We start from the raw sequence: 22,230 nt of genomic DNA on the forward strand, positions 1-22,230 counted from the left end.
ATGGAGAGACACGGGCAGACTCATCCGTGCCGCAACGTCAGTGAAATCGAGATGAAAATCAGCCTGCTGAGCATCGCCTGAACTGTTCCTCTGCGGTTCGGCTAAAGGAAAGAGTATGGCTTTTTAATGCAACGTGTAATTAGAGAGTGTAAGTCACAGCCAAAAGATTTTATTAAGCCAGAGAATTAGACAGTTGCACGAGTAATGAGAGCAGCCGCTGTTGCACGAGCCGGTTGGGATTGGAAGGGCCAGGGCAGAGCCCCAGCGTCTCTGCCTCGGATCCAGGTGGCAACAGAAGCGCTCCCAAAGCCTCCCTTCGCTGCTGAATGAAAAGATCCTTTGCAGAGATTAAAATGAATTTATTATTTCACAGTCTGGTATTTACATCGCATCTGGAGCAGGTTTTATGTACCCCGTAACAAAAACAGCTAAATAACAAGTCCTGCCGGCGGCAGCCGGAGCACGGAGGCAGGCGGCTGCACGCACGCCAGCATCCCAGGCAGCACGCCGTGCTGCCGGCCCCCGCGCCGGCTCCGGCCCCCGGCCCCTCTTGAGCCAGCACATCCCCCTGCACGGGTCACGGAGTGGGGCTGGGGTGCCCGGGAAGGCGTTGGCCCCGCTCCCCAGCAGCGATGCTCTTGCTCAGGCCATGTGCCGCCGGTCCCACCGGTGCAGCAGCCCCGGGGTCCCCAGCCCTGCTGATGTCGGGACCACAGGGCTCCCGTCCTCTCCCCCTCAAGCTGCCATCCCAGGGGAAACGGTGCGTCCTGGAGAAGGTCACGAGCTCACGGCCAGGAGACGGTACATTTTTCTTTATTTTGAATTAATGCAATGAAGCCTGGCTTGGTCTGGGTCTCTGGCTGGGCATCTGCACGGTGTCAGGCACACCAGACCCACAGACAGAAGAGGGCTTCCCCCGTGCGTTATTCTGAAATTCGATTGCAAACACAAGCAGTAACTCGGTGCCTGGGACTTGCACGGTAGAGAACAGATATTAAACTTGCAGCCTGATTAATGCAATTACCAAGGAAGGAGAAACCAGCAGCATGCTCCATGGAGACATTTCACCATCTCCAGGGGCTGACAGGGTGTCAGATGGCCCCGGCCACGCCAACGCATCTGCCACACACAGTGACAGCAGCCAGGTCACGGGGCAGGGAAAGCACAATGCTCCGGGGGGCAGAGCAGCCCCCGGTGACACGAGGCCAGGCCAGGGCTCAGTGCCTGCTCCTGGGAACCCACCGGGCCAGGAGCCATGAGCCAAGCAGGAGGGTTTCACACAGCCACTGACTTCCCCATTCCTGATGGCGACCCTGATTCAACATCTTGGGAGATGGGGAAAGGCGACTCACAGCAATGATTTCAGCTATTTCAGAATAAAGCCCATTTTGGGGGACTGCTGTCTGTGTCTGTATTGTCAACAGCTCTTACATGATTGGAGTATTTTATTTAAGAGGATGGGAAAATGAGCCCATTTCTTGGTCAGTGAGCGTGTCCACGGGGCAGGAGGGGACCGTGGAGTGGCAGGAGTCTTGCAGCTGTGCTGGGGTCCCATATTTGCAGCCTCTGGGGAAGCCGGGGCTCAGCGGATGCTCCGATCCGGTACCTGGCACAGTCCCACCAGCAGGCGCAGGACGGCAGCCCCGGAGCATCCTGGGTTTTGGCACTGCCCGGCCGGACCACGTCCTGCCGCTCACGGCTCCGCAGAGCACCGGGGACCTGCGCCAGAGCTGGTCAGCTGCTGCCGAGCTGCACGGAGGCTATCGCGTGACCTGCGGGCAGAGGAGAAGAGTGGGGCAGGCGCCTGCTAATGGAAACGGTCAATCTGTTTGCAGCGGGCGAGTTACCCAACGCACCCAGCTGACTCCCCCGTCTGCGAATCGCCAGCGAACAGCCTCAGGAGACGCAAATACGATCAGCCCCTTGCATTCATTTAATGGGGCGGTCGTTCCAAATTTCAGCTTATGGATGGTTTGTGAACCCCGTGCTCTGGCTACAGCTGGCACTGGGGCCTGTCTGCAGAGGGGACCGGGAGGGGCAAATCCAGCCCCCTCGGCACAGTTCCCAACGGGGCACCCAAAACCCTTTTGAAAACATAGGTCTGCGTTTCCAAAACGCAGCCTCCCTAGGGAGGGCAAGGGACCCACCAGGGGTGCTAGGAGGATGGCCATGGAGGTCAGGGCTGCTGGACAAGGGAGGAGAGCAGAAGCCCTGGGGTTCTGCAGACAGGAACGGTCCCCAGCGAGAGCCCGGGTCAGCAAAGCCAGAGCAGAGGCTTTGGGCTAAGTTGGCGGCTGGGGGGAAAAATAAACAAACAATATTCAGATGGGAAAAAGGCAATGAGGTAAATGTAGTGCTGCGGTTACTGGTCCGTGATGGATGCCCAGGGCCAGAGGAACCTTCTTGGACATCCATAAAAACACTTGAGCACAAAAGTGCTTTCTGTGCACAAAAATAATAGCAATAATGAAAAAAATCCCAACACCACTTAATACGATAATTTTATGGCAGGGGATGTGGAGCGAGAAAAACTAAAGCATAAGGAATAATTACACTCAACAGTATGAACAATGATTACAAAATTATGCAACTGATTAACCATGGCATATATGTAATTACTAATGAGTTTGATAAAATTTTAATTATACCTTGTTCTTTGGGGCATTCAGCAAGCCATGAAAATAATAATCATGTAGCGCTCCGTCACAGATGATTGCCTCAGACGGGGGAGCGGTGACGGATTCAGGGCTGTGCCACTGGGCTGGGACAAGCAATCTGCTGCCCCGGAGCAGCGGGGAGACGCTGGGGAGCAGCCAGGACCGCCCAGCAGCCCTGGACTGGCACGGAAACGTCCCCAGCACGTCTGCTCGCAGGCTGAGCCATGCAACGCCCTCCTCACCGAGCCTCCCCGTGGGAGTTATCGATCAGCAAAGCTGTGGGACCCATTGGCTTCGTGCGACCCTCGCCGGCCCCTCCAGCACCGGTGACCACAGCACAGCCCAGACCCTCTGCTCTGCTTCAGCGCATCCGTAGCAAACAGCACGTGCCGTGGAAAGCGGAGGCTCTCCCCTTCCCCTGCGAACTCCCGGGGGACACTTCCCCGGGCTTTGCTTGCCCCACGCTGGGGACAGGCCAGCGAGGCTTCCCCCCTCAGTGCCCTGCCCGGGGACGTACCTTGGTCGTCTTCACTTTGTTGCCGCTACTGCAGCTCCAGCCCGAGAGGTCGGGCAGTACCTTGCACTCCTCCCCGTCCAGGCACGGCTCCATCTGGCACCACCACTTCTGCAGCACGATGGAGGCTGGGGAGAGGAGGGTGTCAGCGGCCGGGCTGCGGCACGGGCCACGGAGGACCTGGCACGGCAGCAGGCAGGGGAGGCTGCTCTGGGCTGGCAGTGCCTGGGGGACAGGGTGGGTGCCAGCCCTGCCTGCCTTCGGGAGGTGCGGGAGGTGCAGCCCCTCTCTCCGGCACAGCCCATGTTTGCCGTGACCCTGCCGAGGAGCCACTCGTCGGCTGCCCGGCCTCAGTTGACCCAACTGCTCCACCTGCCTCTGAAGCACCCTGCCTTCTCTCCCTACCCCAGGTAAAAAGCCTAACGCCAGCCCTGTTCTCGGTCCCAACAAGAGCAGGGAGAACAGCGCTGTCCGCTAACCTACTGCAGGCTCCTCTCACGGAGGCAAAGGGACCACCTACCGCTGCTCGACTCTGTTAGGCTCTTGTAACTGACACCCCCAGTGGGGGTCCCCAGAGAGGGCTCCTATCTTTGGGAAAGACGACACACACAAGCTGTCTGGGACGACGAAAGCCTTCCCTGACAATTCATCCTGGCATTTCTTGGTGTTGCGCACAACCGCGCTCACAGGACACCGGCTGTCAAGCGAATTGATACCACGCTGGCAGAAGCTGCAGCTGCTCCCGCCGGCTCTTCAGCGATGCCACGTGATGCCATTTGATAAAATATACATGGCCTGAGCTTTGCGAAGCGCTCCTCGCAGGTGATGCTGCTGCATGGCTGAAGTCATGTCCCTGCCTCCGGCTGCAGCAGCGCGGTGAGCAGATGCGCAGGGATCAGCGCTGCACTGCCTGGCCCCAGCGCAGTGATGCACTGGAGGAGCTTGGACCGCCGGAGCACCATAACCCACCCGCGGCACACAGCCTGGGGCTGCACGGGGTGCGGCAACACAGCCACACCAATGGAGAGTGTCCCTAAAACTCTCCCTCTCCCCCTCTGCTCCGCTGCAGGAGCCCCTGGGCAGGTCTCGCCTGTTAATCCCAGGGGCACAGAAAACTCCACGCCAGCCTGACCATCGGGAAGACGCAGTCGGGGGGGTTCACGGTACCCGGCTTGCGGCCGCGGGGTACTCACCGTCCACGCAGGAGGGGGCTGCCCGTGTCGTCCCTGCCACCTGCCCCGGGAAGCAGGAGCATTTCACCGTCTGGGAGCGCTCCTCGATCTTGTTCTTATTGCAGCACCTGTGAGCTGCAATGACTTCGCACGTGCCGGGCTCTACGTGCACTGCGGGAGGAGAAACAGCCGCTGTCACGCAGGGCCGCACCCCAGAGCCCCCCGGCCACCTCCCGCTCACCGCCCCCGGGCAGTGCTGCCGGCGCATGCCGTGACCGAGGCACCAGGAGAGCCCGGCACGGGCAGCGCTGTCCCGGCTTCCGGCAACCGCCCCAGGGCTGCTGATGCCATACGGTAAGGAGAAGCACTGGTCCTGCTCCAGACCTCCTGCACCTGAGCTCTTACTCCTAACAGCCCTCACACCCATCCATCCTACCCAGCAAAATGAATAGCCTCGTGCCACGGCCAAGCCAGGAGCTTTATTGAAGCGAATGAGTTAGTTAATTGCAGCTGATAATAAGATGCACACTTTGCTACGAGAGGGGGTGGTGCATCGTGCTGCCTTCGGCTTCAAACAGAGTACCACCACCTCCGACCTCAGCTAAAAGCAACGCTCCCATCTTGCCATCACACACCATCCTCTGGCTGGAGGAGGGAGGACCAGGGCGGCGTTTCCGCCCTGCGGTGACACAGAAATGTCACGGTGTTCATCAGAAATCCAGGCTGCTCTGCTGCTTCCCCCTCCCAGTGCCATTAAAATATTAAGGAAGAAAGAAAACTAATGTGCTGGCTTATCACCTCTGGGATCCCGGTTTAGAAGCTAGTTAGCATTGCAAATCAATGACTGGGTAACGGCCCACACAAGCACAATACAAATTAGCCAAACGGGGCTGGATAGACTTCATTCCCATGACCTGAGAGCGGGTGATCCCTGCAGGTCCTGTTTAACGAGCACTGGAGGAGCGAGCGCAGAGCCGCGCACCGAGACATCCCCTGGGTCACTGGGAACAGGCTTTTATTTCCGCAGCGAGCGGGAGCCGGGCTGCGGGGAGGACGGGGAAGCTGCATTCCTGCAGCGTGTCATCCCGAAACACGTGCAGACGAGCACACATCACGCTGTCGGGCCTGGCTGCTGCGCACCCTCAGCTCAGGAGCACGCACTCAGCCCCTTCCGCGCCCCTGGAGAACGGGCAGGAGCCCCCGGCAGCCGCTGGAGGAAAGGCTCGGTCAGCGGTGCGAGCGGGACAGGCAGGGCTGCGGGGAGCAGAGTAGCGTGCTGCTGCTGCTGGTGGAGGAACCCACGAGCACAAGCCCACGCTCAGCCCTTTCCCAGCACACGCGGCTCTGGCAGCCGCTCCAACCCAGCCTGTGCTTGCCAGTCTGTCCTTGCCATCCTGCCCGTCCAGCCTCAGCTCCCAGCTCTGCTTCGTCCCCCAGGCACTGCTGGGAGGGTCCTGCTGCGGGTCCCAGGGCCCCATTCACCCCCAGCTCTGCGAAGCAGGGCAGCCGGCCCAGGGAGTTCGTGCCGCAGGTTTGTGCTGGTGTCCCCTGCCCAGCTCTGCAGGAACCGCCACACGAAGGGGACCGGGGGCGGCTGACCTGCGTCACAGCAAGCGCTCCCGTGGGTCCCCGGGGAGAGGCGGCACGTACCCATGCTCACCAGCAAGCAGCCTGCCTCCCAGGAGCTTTTGGAAAGCAGCCGCTTCACCTTCTCAAATGAAAGCTCAGGGAAATAGGATCTCTCCCCAGGCACCGGGGGAAATCCCTCTGCCTTGCAGCTGCATTTTCATCTCTCTGCTGGGAAACGCTGATCCAAGTGCAACCTCCCGGCTTGTGCTGGCCAGGCACGGCCGTGCCAGCTTCCAGCCAAAGCAGTCCTTGCCCCTCTCCTGTTCCCACCGTGTCCAAGCACTGTCCGGGAGACAAAAGGGCAGGATGCGAGAGCTGCCCCAGGACTCGCTCTCCAGCGCTGCCACCAGCCTGGGGCCAGCGCAGAGACACTCGCGGCCGTGCAGAAAGGCCGCGTCCTAACGCAAACATGGGCAGTGACAACGTGCTTGTCCCTGGCAGCCTGCTCCATCGGGGAGCCGCAGCCAGGAGCCATGCACCCCTGTGCCCTGCACCCGCCGGCACACGGGCAGGACGGGCCGTGCTATTACCACGGCTTTAATTTGGCTTTATTTATTGTTATTTCATGGTCATTTTCTTTTAATGAACCATCACTTTCATTTCTGCCCATTATAATTACACAATTACCTATCCTGGAAGTATTTTGTAATAGCATCTCCAGCCATAAATTTTATCCTCCCTTTTAAATGCCATCATAATTCAGCTTTAATGATATTTTCCATTCTTTTTGCATGCAGAAATGGTAGACTTTGGTGAAAGTGAGAGGGAAAGCAACTCATTACAGAACAAACATGACTGTCTTGCCCCGTTTTTATGGTTAATGGGATTTTCTAAATAATCTGAGGAATAAGCAGAGGTCCTTGGCTTTGGCTGACTATGAACCCCCATTCCCACCACGCTCTGGTCCAGGACCACGAGGAGTCACTCACCCACCCTGCGCACCCCAACACAGCCCCCCCCAACAGAGGATTTTTATACCCTCCAACTTCAGTGCTCACACGTAGTTGTGGGTTTGACTTGTTTTTATAAAAGCCTTCCCGCGAAGCTTCATTAGCAGAGCTCTTCCCAGGAGAAAGGGCCAGACGACCCCTCCGCTCCCTCTCACTTCTGCTCTCTGGCTTCTCATTTTCAGCTAATTTAAAAAGGTTCAGCAGAGGGAGAGCCAGGCAGAACTGAGAAATCGCTCATTACAGCCATGCAATAGGAGTTCACAAATACACCAAAGCCTTTTAATTTGCTCAAAAAGGTGCAGCACAGAGATAAAGAAAAATTCGCCTCTCCTCTGCCTTACTGCAGCTGGCCGAGCACGGCAGCAGCACGGGGCCGGACCCGCAGCTTCGGAGCCCATCCTGCCCCGGCAGGAGCCCCTGGGCACCCTCCGTGTCCCTGCCAGTCACACCAAGGAACCCCGGCCGTCCCAGCAGACTGCGGGCGTGCAGACCCAAGGAAGGCGCTCCCACCAGGACAGACGGACACGGTCCATCTCCGGCTCGCACCTTGCCCCCAGCCCTCTGGGCAGGCCACCGGGGGAAGGCAAATCCCACGGCAGGCGAGAGATGCTCTCAAACCCAAGGCAGACAGAGACGCTCTCACTGCTAAGTGGTGCTTTGCGCTCCAGCCCTGCTGGACCCGGCCTGGGGCTGTGACTCGCCAAGCTGTACCAGGGCTGCAGGTCTGCCGCTGCGCGGGGAGCACGGAGGGCGGCTGCGAGCCTCAGAAGAGAAAGGTTCAGAAGCCTTTGTTTTCCCTCAAAAGCGTACAGCTTTCCTCTGAGCCCGTCAGAGCCCAGGCAGCTGCTGCTAGCGGGGTCGGGCAGTAAACTGCGGTGCCAGGAGCAGCTGCCTCTGCCCCAGGCCGAGCTGCCCACAAGGAGCAGCCGGGTACGCCGCTGCCCGCAGCCGGGTACCCCACGGCAGCGCACCCGCCTGCTTCTGCTCCAGGATTCAACCCGTGAACAGCTCGAACCGAGGGACCCCAGAGGCCAGGCGGCCTCCTGGCACCAGCCCCGCCGGGGGCTTGCGCAGCCCTGCAGCGAGGGCTCTGCTGGTGGCAGAGCTGGGGGAGCAGCACGCACCCCCAGGACCGGCCCTCTCTCAGGCTGTGAAATACTTTATCTGCCTAAAGGTCTTGTGAGCATCTGATATCCCGCTCTGGGACACAATTACACAGGAAACTTGCCCCAGGCACCTCTCTGCAGTGCAGACCCCTCCAGCCGCAGCCGCAGCCCCAGCCCCGGCCCCGGCGGGAGGCACAGCAGCAGGGCACGGTGCATCCCCCCCTAAGCGACTGCTCGCAGCAGGGCTGCGGGCTGTGGCTGAGCAGGAGGGATGGCCCCGCAGGGAGCAGGGCAAGAGCCACCCCGCCTGGTGCAAAGCATCTCAGCTCCCTACACACCAAACAGATGCACCCGCTTCCCTGCCCTTCGACCGCAGGCAGCACCGACCACGCCAGCTGCGAGTGCCACAGACCCCGACATCCAAGCGAGCTCAGGGGTTTGGGGGGCTGTAACCAGATGCAAACAAATCCCTCAGCATCAGATACAGCGATTGCCAGGATGCCATCAAGAGAGTTTGCGGTTTCCTCGTTGCAGAAGAGATGAGCAGCCCCTGCCAAGGGGTGCCGGCAGGAGAGCGGTGCCGAGCGGCTCCCTGCCACGCCGGGCTTTTGTCACACGCCTGGAAAGAGCCAGGAGAGAGCTGGAGCCCGAGCGCAGCGATGGGCTCCTCCGGAGCTCCCTGCAGGTGCTTCTCCTTTTGCTGAGCAGCAGGAAACTTCGACCCAGACAGGACTGAAACTGCAAATCAGATGTGTTCAACACAGAGAGCAGGAAAGCCCCAGAGAGCCTGGGATAAGTTCCAGAGCTTCTGGCACGCTTCTCCCTCCCATTTAACTGGTATTTCCCCACTGGAACCCTTTTTAAAAAAAATCTTATCTCATGGAACCATAAAAGCATTGTAAGAACACAAGGCTTTTGAATCCTGCATGCAAAAATAAAATAAAAATGCTGTCCTACTCTGGCTGACCTTTAAGTGAGCAGCAGAACGTGGTTTTTTATGGCATAACCTGAAATGACACATTTTGTATGTCTCAGGGAGGCGTGGGCACTGCTCCACATGTTCAGTGTAAAATATCGCTCCGCTTGCTGGTGCGGAGTTGTAAAATGAAGAGAAGTTGAATGCATGTGACTGCCAGGCAATGCCCAAGCCCTCTGCCCAAAACCCCTTCCTCCGGGGCACTGAAATGCCCTTAAATGGGTCTGGGTGTCCCGAGGAGGGCTGAGCGGCACAGCAGAGACCAGGCAGAACCTGGGTCCAGTCCCCGCGGGGAGCGGGGCCGCGGGCTCAGAGGGCAGCGAGCCCCGGGGGCACCGGGGAACGAGCAGCCGGCGGGCAGCCCCGGGGAAGCCAGTGGCGTGAGCGATCTGTACTCCGTGCCCTGCAACAACTCTACTACTAATATTCACTAAATAATTAAAGTCTTAAAATCACTACTGCCTTAGATGCATGTATTATTTAAGAGGCTTTTGGAGAGAAGCAGGCTTGTTTTTATTGCTCATTATCACTGCGTGTCAGTTGGGATTTTTTACTACCTTGTCACCTCAAGACTCCACATCATGCTCTGTCCCCCTTCGTTGCATGTGCGAGTGCGTGCACATCCATGAACTGCTTGAGCAAATCCCATCACTTCACACTTGCAAGCAGAAAAACAAATGCCTGGACTGCATCGAGAACAGCTGAAAGCGTCCTGCCATCGTGCGACAGATGGACCTGTACGGGCACCCTGCGCCTAGAGGATACAGCTCCCAACACACGACCTGCTTCCGCTGCGGTGCCGAGCGGTGCTTCCCACCCACCCAGAGCAGCTTCTGCCTCATCTAGAGAAGGTGGCTCAGGAAAATATTCCATCCTGATTTACAGGCTGAACGTGCTGGAGAAACCAACGCTTCCCCAAGCGAGTGGGAATCTTGCAGAAGCATCTCACAAATAAAAGCCATAGAGCTGCCGTCTTCACTCCGAGCAGCGACGCGCCAACCAGTAAATCTCTCTTACAAGATAATCAGAAATCGGTGCTCTCCATTCACTCAGAGAACCTCATTTCCTGAAAGCAAATCCCACCTGAGTAAACGCCTTTACTTCTGCTCCGGGTTGAGTGATGAATGTGAACGAAGACAAAGATGGCACTTTGATTATCAGCATTAGAGGGGTTTATCTGAAGATGCTGGGGCCACCTTTGCAGGAGCTGTATCCAGACAAGCAAGCCTCGTTCATCACGTAGAGCTCACCACGTTATATGGGGGATTAAACTGCTGGTGAACCATTCGTCACCGAGGAGTCTCCTATTCCATTTCCAAATGACTTAATCTCCTCACTCGATTCCTGTGGCTATTTAAATCCAACCACATATCCCAGGAAGCACCGCTCTGCTTGGACACATTAGCGTTCCCCACATGCTGGGGGTGAGCAGAAGTGATTAGATCCGATTTCCACAGCCAGATGCTTACAGTGCGGTGTTTCCCTGGACGGCTAACAGAGCGTCTGCACGCAGGCTCTCTGTGCAAGAAATTCATGAGTCTGGGGGCTCCGAAACCGTGTGGCCGTGTTGTCACAATTAAAGATCTTCCCCTGCTATTGCTCATTTTTAGGTGCCACACCTGGTTTTAACTGTGAATAAACACAATGCTCTAAACGGCTGAAAGCTCTGGATGTGTCTGGCCTTTTATGCACACAATCCATGAGCGTCTCCGACTCTGGGGGCCACAGGCAGGCATCAGCGGTGCGGCCGTCCCCGTTCCCACCTCCAGATCAACTCCACACACAGAAATGTAACTGCGGGCTTCCTAGGACAAAAATGTCATTGCAACTGAGAATGCAACCTTATGAAAGTGCGTTTCAAACACAACCTTTACCAAAAACTGTCCCAAACGAAGGAAAAGCAGAGGGCAGACAACAGGAAAATAAAGCCCACGAACTCAGCAAGCAGACTCAGAATTCCATGGAAATCCAGCCCAGGAGAGGAGGCAGCCGCCCGCGCAGCCACGGAAAATTCTTACAGTGCCAGGAAACCAGGATGCGCAGAGAGAAACCGTGTTAATACAGACACAGAGCAGGGTCAAACTTTTACGTATTTGCTCCTGGCTTGCCCTCTTTGCTGTGGGTTAGAATTTGCTTGAATAAAAAGTACAAGATTTGGTCCACTGTGGATAAGTCTGTGCGAGCGAAAGATCCCCGGCTCTCCGCCTGCGAGAGTGTGAATGCCTGAGCCTGTCTCCTCATGTATGAAGTAAGATTTATACATAATTCACGCCCCACGAAGACACTTGGGTATTTGCACTTTAAACCTAGGTGAGTCGCTGCGTTATCAATGCCAGGTCTAACTCTTCCCCGAAGAAGCAGCTCCCCTGCAAACCGCTCCTGCTGGGGAGGAGCGGGGCTCTCCGGCCCCGGGGACCGGGCAGGTTGGGCGAGCACCCGGCTGCGGGCAGTGCCCGAGCCCGTATCCTGGGGAGTCCTGAGCTGGTGCCAGAAAGTCATTCCAGAACCGACTGAGGAGTTTTATCTTCTCATGCACCTGCTACAGGTTAGAAAGAGGGCAAGGCAGGTAACCGCTGACTAGCTGGTGGGGGGAGTCACTCTGGAAGATACATTCTGGTTTTAAGCAACGAGGATGGGGATTACAGGATTAGAACTGCTTTAACTGCCAGGCAAAAATGACAGAAATAGGACAGGGTTAGGTGTGGGGTCAGGCAAGAGCACGAACAATTTCAAATTAACCCTTAAATACCTTCTTTCCCAAACACAGGCACAAGAGGCAGACAGCACATGCCCCAGGATCGCTCCGTACTCCAAGCGCTCGCCTCTGCCGCCCTGCTGCACAGCTCTGCCAGCACGCCAGTAACGCCAGCTCCCACCCGCCCCCGCCATCCTCCCTCCACGCACCGGGGAGAGGAACCCCCAGCCCTGGACCACCGGATCCCCCCTCTGGTGCGGCCCACCGGGCTCCTGCACCGGACAGGATGGGCACGAAGGGCTGAGCACGACTTCTCAGCTGCTTCTCTTCTCAAGACACAAACTTCAACCGTGGGTTCACGTAACCCCTCCAAAAATCACATCAATCACACAAAACAGCGTTCCGACATGCGCACAGAGGGGGATCTTGAAGCCACCGCTGGGAATAACAAATTAACACCCCAGAGACAAGGGTACGCTTTCCAGCAAGACTTTCAGTTCTACATCAGTTTATACTTGTTCCATGTTTCAAGATGATCTTTACAACCAGAGGGCTGAAAATTTGTATTTCTAATGAAAGCCTAAAGTGGAGAGTGTCCATCGCATAATAAGCGTGGTTTGTGACGCTCATTGCAATTTAGATGGAAAGAGTTATGTCTCACTGCTCACAGATCAAGAATTACCTCAGTAATAACGTGAGTACCTAGATGTGTCTCAGATTTTGCTGCAGACATGAAGAAATTTGCTTTTTGGCTCCACAGACCAGCTAGGCTCACCAAGGAACAGTTTTTAAGTGCCCCATATTAGGTATTTACAAGTTATAACTCCAAGGAACAGCTTTACTGCTATGTGGCTCCAGGTTCCTGCCTGTGTCCGAGGAGCAGCCCAGGGAGTTTCCTGCACGCACGGACACTCGAAGTGCAAATCCCGCAGCCGTCACAGCAGCACCAGAGAGAAAATGTCGGTGCCTCTCGGCATCCGTTTGCTGGATTCTGCCCCGTGCCTTCAGCACGCTCATCCTCGCTGCCTGGACCCCAGTGACAGGGCCGGACACCGAGGTCCCCCAGGCCATTGGTCTCTGGTCCCCAGAGAGACACCCACCCGCTCCCGCAGCCGGTGCGTGCCACCACCCGAGAACGAGGGACAGACCCTCGCCAAATATCTTGGCCCCACATGACCCCCACCCCCGGCATCCCACGGAGACCCCGAGGCACCACCAGCATCACGGGGGCCCAGGGCGACTGCACAGGGGCACGATGCACACAGCAAGGACGTCGCTTCCCCTACCTGAATGGCTTCTGTGATGGGTGGAGGCCAGCGTCAGTCTTCCCCACAGCGTGGTAAGGCAGAGAGTGAGCACGAAAACCCATTTGCTCAGGCTTTGTATGTCTCTCTCACTCATTCTACGAAAAACAAGAAGAGATGCGTGGAGGACGAGGGGCTGAGGCGGGTTGGGAAGCGCAGCCCCCAGGCACTGACGCTGCTGCACGCGGCGGTGCGGCCACGGGGACCGGGGTGGCCTGCCTGCGGGGACACGGCCCTGGGAGGCAGGGCACGCACCCGGGATTCACCCACCGCCCTTGGACAGGCTCAGACTTCTTCAGCAGCACAGGCCATTGCACCAGGACAGAAAGAAACCACACCGGCAATGGCACGGACGAGCACTTACCTCTTACTGGGGTTTCACACTAACACCTGCGCATCTGCCAACCTCGGGTAGGTCAGGTCTTTGCAAGGGACAGACATCAGTACATCTGAAAGGAGAAAGAGAAATATGGACAGCGATGCCTGCTGTACGGTACCCGGGGGCCGAGAACCGCCGAGTGCCCCGGGAGCAGCGGGGGACACCCCGGGGCCGGGCTGGCCCCACGTCAGCACACGCGCTCTCGTGCACGGGAGCACACGCCTGCCCATCGCACGCACCAAAACCTCTCCGGGAACTCAGCCCGTAGCCCTGCTCGCCTCCTGTAACACCAGCGTGCCTCCATCCGCTCCAGAGGAGCTGCTCCTGATTTTTACTGCTGAGAGCGCAAAATCAGGCCCATTATAGTACGTTATTAATGCAGATCACAAATACTAAATACAGACCCGAGGTGTGTGGGAAGAGCCAGAGTAAATCAGCAGTGAGTCATGCCAGGTATCGCCTTTTCCGCGTGCGGTTACACCCTGTCATCGCCCTCGCGTCACCGAGGTCCCTTGCAGCGACGCCCAAGGTTTGGCTCTCGTGGGCCGGGCACTTTGCAAACCCCTCACCAACAGACAGACAGCCTGACCACGCCAGCTGTCCCGGGGCCCGGCCGCCCTCCTGCTCGGCGGGGCCGGTGCTGCACGGGGCGCTGAGGAATGGGGTAGCCGATGCCTGGGCAGACACGCACAGCCCACAGCGGCGCCGGGACCCGTGCCGCAGCGTCCCAGGGCAATGCCTTGTTCTGGGGCTGCTTCTCCTCTCGGAACGCCCGCAAAGTTCATAAAACCACACACACAAAACTGCGTCCGCTATCTTCAAATACACCCAGCCCCCAGTAACCTCTCTTGGCACCTCTGTGCGCACCAGGGCCGTGGGACACCACTGCTGCCCACCGGCACCGTGCTGGCACCCCTCCCACGCCGCGCAGGATGCGCTGGGAAGGAGCAGAGTTTTACATCATCTGGAGCCCTTAAGGAAAAATGTAAATCCCCAAAGACTCGGTGTTTTACTGTCACCTGCTGTAAATATGTTCCCTGTACTATTTATTAGGCGCAGCCCTGCAGGTGGAAGCAGCTCTGGGGCTCCGCAGGCAGCGGCACGAGCAATAACAGCTTTGACAGCAACGTCTGCGCTCGGCATCTGCCAGGTGAAGTGCCAACCTCCCAGCCTCGTTCATCACCTGCTGAGATCTAGCCAGGTCCAGGGCAAACGACCGCGTTCCCCATAAAACTTCAGTGCCAGATCATAATTTATTAGTGAGAGGCCCTGAAGAGAAGCGGCAGCGACACAGAGGCTCGGGAGCGCTGCCAGGACCAGGCAGCGGGCGCCCGGGCTGCCCCTTCCCTGCGCGGGGCTCACGCCGGCGATCCCCTCCCCGGGGAGCTTCGCTGCACCAGCCACCGCGGCCCACACCCACCGGGGCCGACGCAGGCAGCGCGGCGTGCCGGCTGGGCACCCGACGAGCCCGGCCTGCTGGGAGAAGAAATCTTCAATTTTCCACCATCTTCTAAATTTCTATCTGCTCTGGACCAGGCTGAGACAGTGAAACATACTCATATAATGAAGTGCCAGAACAGAAAACGCTGACATTTTTAATCAAAACAAAGTGATTGGAGGTGGTAAAAGGGCATTTTTGTTTTGAAGCATTTCAAAATGAATTGTTCCATTTTAAACTGACACTTCAAAATGAAAAATGTTTCATTCCAAAATGCTGATTTAAAATGATATTTTCCATTTTGATTCTCCCAACTGGAAGAAAAAAAAAAATATCAGAAAATGCCACCAAAAACATCGACATTTGCCCAGGAAAAAAAGAAAGGTATCTTGACAAAACCACATATTTTATGCTAGAAAAGAATTTATAGGTAAGAAAATACGCCTAATTAACACTGTGGGATAGTCAGCTTGGCCAGGAGCAGCCTGAAGCGTGGTCGGGAGGGCACGGACACACAGGCACCCGCGCTCCTTCCCGGCTCCATCCCTGCCCGCCGGGTGACGAGGGACTGATCCTGCTCCAGCACAGCCCTCGCTCAGGCTGCGCCCGGTGCTGCGGGGACCGGAGGAGCTGTGCAGACCCGCACCGCTGCCCCGGGCCCAGGCAGCCCTGAGCCCCCGAACGAACCCGAGATGGCTCAGTGCGCAAGAAAACCATCGCCCCGTGAAGCGGGCACGAGCTGATGTGACAAGACTGCGCGGACTCCCTCGCCTAAAGCCGTATCGAGGCAATCTCCAGCGCTCCGGTGGGGCTGTCGGCAGAATCTGCTCTGCGAGAGGCTTCCTCAGAGGGGGGATTTTCACACAACATCCTGCACTGTTGGCGTCCCTTCAGAGATGTCACAGCCCATCGCGTAAATATTGATGCCAGCTTAAAACGCGTACTATTTCCTCAATGAAAAAGTAAACAGCTCTCTCGGACCTGCTCGGCCCTTCCTGTAAATCCGGGGCAGTGCGTGCATCAGCGCTCAGCACTGCGGCCAGCTGGGAGCGGGCACGATGCCCTCCCACGCCGCACGTGTACATGCACACACCCCCACACCCAGCCCCGGGGGGGGCTGTGCCCCGGCTGGGCTGGGACATGTGCCACAGCACACATCTGTCCTGCCCCACGAAGGGACACATCTGGCAGCCCGGACGTGAGGACAGCAGACACGAGGCTGTCACCAGCCTCCGCCTTTCTTGCGGCAGCGAGCCCCCGACGCCAACACGCTGCGTCCCGGGCAGCGTCCAGCAGAGCTGCCAGGCCCCCGCGGGAGGCCAGCCCGCACTGGGAGTCCCTGGCCTCCCGGCTGCTGCTCCGGCTCCTCCTCCACGCAGGGAGCACAGCCGAGCTCCCAGGCACGAGCACCGAGCCCCACAGCACGCACCAGAGCCCCTCCGGAGGAGCCCGGCCCCAGCTCCTGCCCACGGGACCGTCCGGGCCACGGGAGGTCTCCAGGTGACATCCCCGAATCCCTCAGCCGGACCAAAAAGCAAGCGCACCGCTGGCCACCTCCATCCCACGCAGGACAGGGACGTGCTCCCTCTGCAAACTATAGCTGAGAAAGGCTGAGCTGTCTGCTATAGCCAAGGAAGCATAAATAAATCACAGAGTTATCAATAATGCAGCCCGCACTGTCCACGCCACACTCAAAAGGAAGCCACCGCACCGAGTGGCAGGAGCCGAGCTGGCGGCCGGGGAGAGCACGCGGGGTTCGGAGGCGGACGAGGCCAAGAGGCACCATCCCCGGCAGCGGCCGCCGGAGCGATGCTCCCCGGAGCCACACCAGCACAGGCATTCAGCGCTCCCACTCATGCACAAAGTCCCATTAGAAAACACAGCTTTGCAGAAAGTGCGATTTTGACAGTTATCAACCTCCATCGTCATGAGACTCCAACTACAAATGTTTGGTCTGACTTGAAATTTTTCAGCCTGGAATGTCATTTTGAAATGAAGAGTGGTGTTCTGGCACGTCAAAGCACTTAATTTTGATTGAAAATAGCAGTATTCTCTCTTCTGTTATGTTCTGTTTGGGATTTGGTGGAATTTTTCATTAACAATTTTGTTAGCTGCTTTCCGCCTGGTCTGAGCTGGGATCTGAAGTAACTGCAAAGTGCCCAAATTTCTCTGAAGATAAATCGTGGTCATAGCCAGCGTGGCAGAGACGACTGTTCCTCTTCACGGGCCCACGTCCTTCCCCATGGGCGCGAGCCATCACCCCCACGGGAGCCTCCCCCAGGCTCCCCCGGCACGGAGACACACGGGCACACCGGGGAGAGCTCCGCGCTGCCCTCCCAGACCCCGGCCGCTCTGTCGGTCACAGGAGCTAGAGACTTCTTCCTCCTTCTTCATTAAAGCCACACATAGAACTGCGACCCTCCAGCCAGGACTGCTCCATCCGCGCCTCGGCTGGAACGCAGCCCCGCGCCCCACGGTGCTAATGAGGGACTCTCTGTCATGCCAAATTACGCTCCAAGCCCTGCCGGTCTGGAGCATTGTTTGCAAAGGTCTGTGTGAGGTGGATAATTACGGTTAGCAGAATTCCACCCAAAAAAGAAACAGAGAGAGGTGGGGGAGGCTGGCACATTGGCTGGTTTTCTGTGCCGAGTGACACAAGCCCTCCCCGCTGCAGCTCCAACACTGTCAACCTTTGCGTGTACCTGGCCCTACCCTTCTGCCAGTTTTCCGAAAGCTATTTTCATACTCCTGCCATTTCAGCACTTCTTGGAACTTGGGCACCTTTTTTTGGTGCAAGAAGAGGTGCAGGCTTTGGTGCAACAGAGCACGATCCAGAGGTCCACAGTGCCGGGCAGCCCCGTGCCCTGGCCGCAGAGCAGGGAGGAAACCTGGCCAGAGCCCAGCAGGCACAGAAACCTTTCCACGATGTTGGAGATGTTACACTGCCTGTTGGAGGGATCGATTTTGTTTTAATACTTCCCTGATGCAAAAAGTCAGACCATCTCAGCAAATGCCCCACTGTGCAGGACCGGGGAACAGGCTGCGCACCCAGTCCGTGACCACCCTGCACATCCCTGCCGTGCCGCACGGCTACCTGGCAAACCTCACGACAGCAGTGGCTGAGCTGACCCCCGCCTCGTACGAGAGGGAGGGCTGGACGCCCAGACCACCCTGCCTGCTCCGTGCCCGCAGGCACTGCCTGGAGGGAAGGTCTCCTTCCCTCGCCCCGAAGCACAGCTCCGTGGGCTGCACAACAGGCAATGGCAGCAGCATGGAGAAGCTGCCGAGTCTCCCGAGAAGCTGACGCCTCCTTGAAAGATCCTGACAAGCAAGGAGACACCCCCACAGTCCCCCGGGAAGGCACGGCACAGGCTCCGGTACAGCTCTGCCTCCAGCAGCCGAAGAGAGGGCAAAAGCAGCAGCGCAGGCTTGGCAGAAGGCATCTCCCTTCTCCCACGAGGCTGGAAAACCAGCCGAGCATCGGATCCTCCACCCCAGGCAGGTGAGGAAACGCTCAGACACGCACAAGCTGTGAGGTTTGGGCTGAGGACCTCCGAGACACTCTGCTGCTGCCCAACCTGGGAACAAGCTGCGAGTGCTGAACGTGGCTGGGGGTCCCCGGGGGAGGCCAGTCAGCAAGATGCTGCCATCCTCTGAGCCCAGACCGAACACAGCAGCAACCTCCATACCCACACCTTCGCATTCATCAGTGCAGGCCAGCAGACGGGCTCCATCCTAGCTCCCTCTGCAGCACTGAGGATGCTCAATTACAGACAAAGCTGGGAAGTCAGAGCTACCACGACCACAGAGCTGGGGGCAGTGCCCAGGAGGCTGCCGTGCCCACTTGGAGCTGCACTGGCAGGAGCTTCACGCAGTAACTCCTGCACCCTCCCATGCTCCGTACTGCCCCGAACGCTGCACTGCTCCTCCCCAAAGGGAAACCCCACCACTGAGGAGCTGACCCAAGCCCCAGAGCTCCAGGTTGAGCTGGGTCCTTTTGCGCACTTCATTTTAGCTCTTACTCTGGGTACACCTACAGCGGTCCAGCCCCACAGAAGTGCTGGTGAGGGCAGCACGAGGCATGTACCTCCAACCTGGCAAAGAGGTGGCAGGGGAGCACACAGAAATGCAGAGGACTCCTTCCCCCAAGCGCGCTCTCTCCTCCTCTCCTCTACACTGATTTATTTCCAGCTCCTCGCTCATTCCTCCAGCGTCTGCAGCATTTCCTTCCCAGCCAAGGTGAGCAGGAGAGTTTTTAACTCTAATTCCGCCCAAGCACAGGCCTGTTCCTGCTCCCTCACTCGGTGAATCCCACCACCCTGCTGCTGCTGGCATTTTGAATGTCAGCTCTGCTGACAGCTCAAACCTCAGACTCCTCCAGTGCCAGGAACCTCTCTCTGGCAGAGCGTGGCCACCCATCAGGGGTGTTGAAACCCAAGGTCAACAGCAGCTCAGTCAGTCTCGTCAGTGGAGGAAAGCAGAGGACTTGACAGCTCAAATTGCTTTCCCAGAGATACAACATCTCACCTGTGCAGGCTCTTTGCTGGGGTGTGGGTGCCCCAGCACAGACGAGCTCTCCCAGGGCAAGGGCACCTGCACACTGAATTGCCCCCCAGGCCTCACACTGCACCAAAAGGGAAGGCTAGCTGGCAGGAGGAGGGGACTCCCGCTCCCTGCCCAACACCACGGCACGGATCCGCTCCTGCCTGTCTCCAGCATGGAACCGGTACAGCTGATGCTCTCCTCCAGACCACTGGGCCTCCCCCGGCAGGCGAGGGGGACACCCGGCCCGTGCAAGCTGCTCCCCGTCCCGCGCCCCTCCAGCCACCCCTCCAGGCAGCAGGACGCCAGCGCCCCTGCCCCGCTCCGGCCTGGCATCCAGCAGAAGCAAGTCCACCCCAGCCGAAGGAGTTACAGCAGAGAGGAACAAGTAGAGGAAGATTGAAGCCCGCGTCCCATCCCGTCCTGCCTGAAGCTTTGGCTGCAGCTTGCACCGGAGGAAGGCAACGGTTGGTCTTGATTTCCCCTTCCAGGGTGAAGAAGTGGTTTTGGCTGCTGTAGCCTCGGAGCTCTCCCGCAGCGCTTTGCCTCCCACAACTGCAAGCGGCTTCGCAGGGCTGGCAGCATCATTTCACCAGGGGTAAACCGCGGCCCTGCCCAGAGCCCAGCCCCGCAGCAGGACCCTGCCAGCCCCACTGGCCAGCCCCAGGCCCCGCTCGGGGCGAGCCCCCCCTCGCGCGGCCACCGCCCCCGTCGCAGGGCGGACAGGGGCCGGGGGCCACCTCTCCTTTTGGGGCCACCCGTCACCGAGCTCCCCGCAGGACCCGGCGCGGGGAAACTTGCTGCGAGGGGCCGCCCGAGCCCCGAGCCCCGCACCGGGCGGCCGGGGGGCGACGCGGGGGCCGGGACAGGCTGCTCCCGAGCAGCGACGTGCGGCGGCCGGGCCGGGCCGGGCCGGGCCAGGAGCGCACCCCGCTGCCGAGCCCTGGCCCGGCGCTCCCGGTGCCGCCGCTGCCCGCGGGCGCGCCGAGCCCGGCGGCTCCCCCCGCCCCGGCTCCCGGCCGGTAACGGCCCTGCCCCCGGCAGGGCTCAGCCCGCAGCGGGACGGGCGCGGCGTCCCCTCGCACCGCCCCGGGGACCGGCACCGGGCGGGGACGCGGGGCCCCGACGGCGCTGCCGCTGCGCTCGGCACCGGGGCCGGCCCGGGGGTCCCGTCCCACCCCGCCCGCCCCAAACTTTCCGTCCGGGCCGCGCGTACCTGCCGGTGCCGTCCGTGCGGGCCGGGGCCGCCGCTGCCCATGGCCGCCGTCCGCCCGCTCCGCCGGGTCAGCGCCGCGTCCGCGGGCCGCTGCGGCCGGGGGCCGCTGGCATCGCCGGGCGGCGGCGGCGCCGGCAGCGCTCGGCTCGGCGCGGCGCGGGGCTGGGCTGGGCGGGGGCGGCGGGCGCGGAGCCGAGCGGCCCCGGTGCCCGCGAAGGGGCGCAGCGCCGCCTGCCGCCCGCCCGGCACCGGGACAGGGACCGGCCCTAGCGCGGGCGATCCCCGGCTCGCACCCGGCTCCGCACCGACGCACCGCACCACCGCCGGTCCCTCCTGGAAGAACGCTGCCCCGCCCCAATTAGCCCCGGTGCTCGTTAACGTAGCCCGGAGGGAGGACTGGTCAGAGCTAATTTACCTGAAAACCAATTGCCCCCCCCCAAAAAAATACGTCCGGTGGCCCCGGTGAGCAACGAGTGGTACTGTGTAGTGCGGGGACGGACGGACGGACAGACAGCCTGCCGGCCCCGCTCCTGCGGCACTCTCCTTCTCAAAGCTTCAGCGTCAACCCAACAAACCTCGTAGCTTTCCTGGAGCCAAGAACTGCCAAAATACTGGTACTGGCCCGGACCCAGCCCTGCAGGAGACTCTCGAGCCTGACACAGGGGACCCAGACCCCAGCCTGGGACGGCTGTTTCCCCAGAGCAGCTTCTGGGCTGGCCCAACAAACCCCTCCTGGGCACCCCAGGACGCGGCTCTGCGTGTGCCGCTGCGACAACCTGGCAGCAACAGGCTGTAAAATGCCAACCAACAGCAAAGGCAAGGGCTGAATTTTCACCACAATCGCTGCCATCAGTGTGTGGCACAGAGAAGGGCCGGGATTTAGTCCCACAGCCTCAGGACAGCTGAGATGAGAGACTGGAATTACATATAACTAATTTTCTTTGCCTTACTCAAAACTGGTTGTGTATCGATGAAAGCCTTTGCTTTTTGAAGACAGCTCGCAGTTTACTGCTGGACCTTTCAAGCCACCACTCATCTGGAAGCTCTGAGTGATTTCCAAGACCAGTATGAGTTACAGATCAATGGCAGCTGTTCAGACAAACCATGTGCAAGCAGTTTGCAAATCTCACACCTATTTTCTTTCCATGAGATCACCGAAGCCTTCGTGCATCCCTTCTCCCCACCTGGGCACCAGCCCTTGGAGAGGGCTCTGCTGAAAGCCCCAGCAAAGCACTACATTCGGGCCATCCTCGCCAGGTTCCCACTGGCCCCCAGGTTTGTACAAGCCCTGTAGCCTCCGAGCGCGGCTGGAGCGGCAGCTCGCTCTCTGCACACCCAGGGACATTACAGGCCAGCGCCAAGCCGAGCTCCTCGCTGTCACCCGGCACCCTCGCCTGTGGCCTTGGTGTGTGCTGGCTCTCAGCCGGCCCCGCTTCCCAGGGCCGTGGCTTCTGCTCCTCTGGCTCTCCACGCCTCTGACAAGCCTCATCATCTGACCTGTTTTCCTTCCCCTGATCCAAGCAGGTTTCTGCAGCCACTCAGAGCAAACCACAGCCTCTCAGTGCCTCCGCAGCACCTTGCAGCGGGTGTTCCCACTTTTTTTCCTGGGAAAGGATGGAGGGCAGAGACAGTTTCCCCCACCAAGGAAGGTT

General features: G+C 59.1%; 1 protein-coding gene across 2 annotated transcripts; it reads right to left on the reverse strand.

Annotated features, from left to right (window-relative positions):
• Positions 1–211: 211 nt before the first annotated feature.
• On the reverse strand, positions 212–20,709 carry TAFA3 (TAFA chemokine like family member 3). Of its 2 annotated transcripts, XR_012039523.1 has the most exons (7): positions 20,579–20,709; positions 13,368–13,452; positions 12,986–13,101; positions 4,365–4,514; positions 3,175–3,299; positions 2,148–2,294; positions 212–1,772 (listed from the first exon to the last, which is right to left on the reverse strand). XR_012039523.1 is itself a non-coding variant. In XM_072844616.1 (6 exons), the coding sequence occupies exons 3-6, from the start codon at positions 13,098–13,100 to the stop codon at positions 1,761–1,763; spliced, it is 402 nt and encodes a 133-aa protein (XP_072700717.1). In that variant the 5' UTR covers position 13,101; positions 13,368–13,452; positions 20,579–20,709; the 3' UTR covers positions 212–1,760. The 2 variants fall into 2 exon arrangements, 1 of the variants encoding a protein (XP_072700717.1); XM_072844616.1 differs by lacking the exon at positions 2,148–2,294.
• Positions 20,710–22,230: the final 1,521 nt, after the last annotated feature.

Source organism: Ciconia boyciana, chromosome 23 (assembly GCF_034638445.1).
Source record: "Ciconia boyciana chromosome 23, ASM3463844v1, whole genome shotgun sequence".
Classification (NCBI taxonomy): Eukaryota; Metazoa; Chordata; class Aves; order Ciconiiformes; family Ciconiidae; genus Ciconia; species Ciconia boyciana.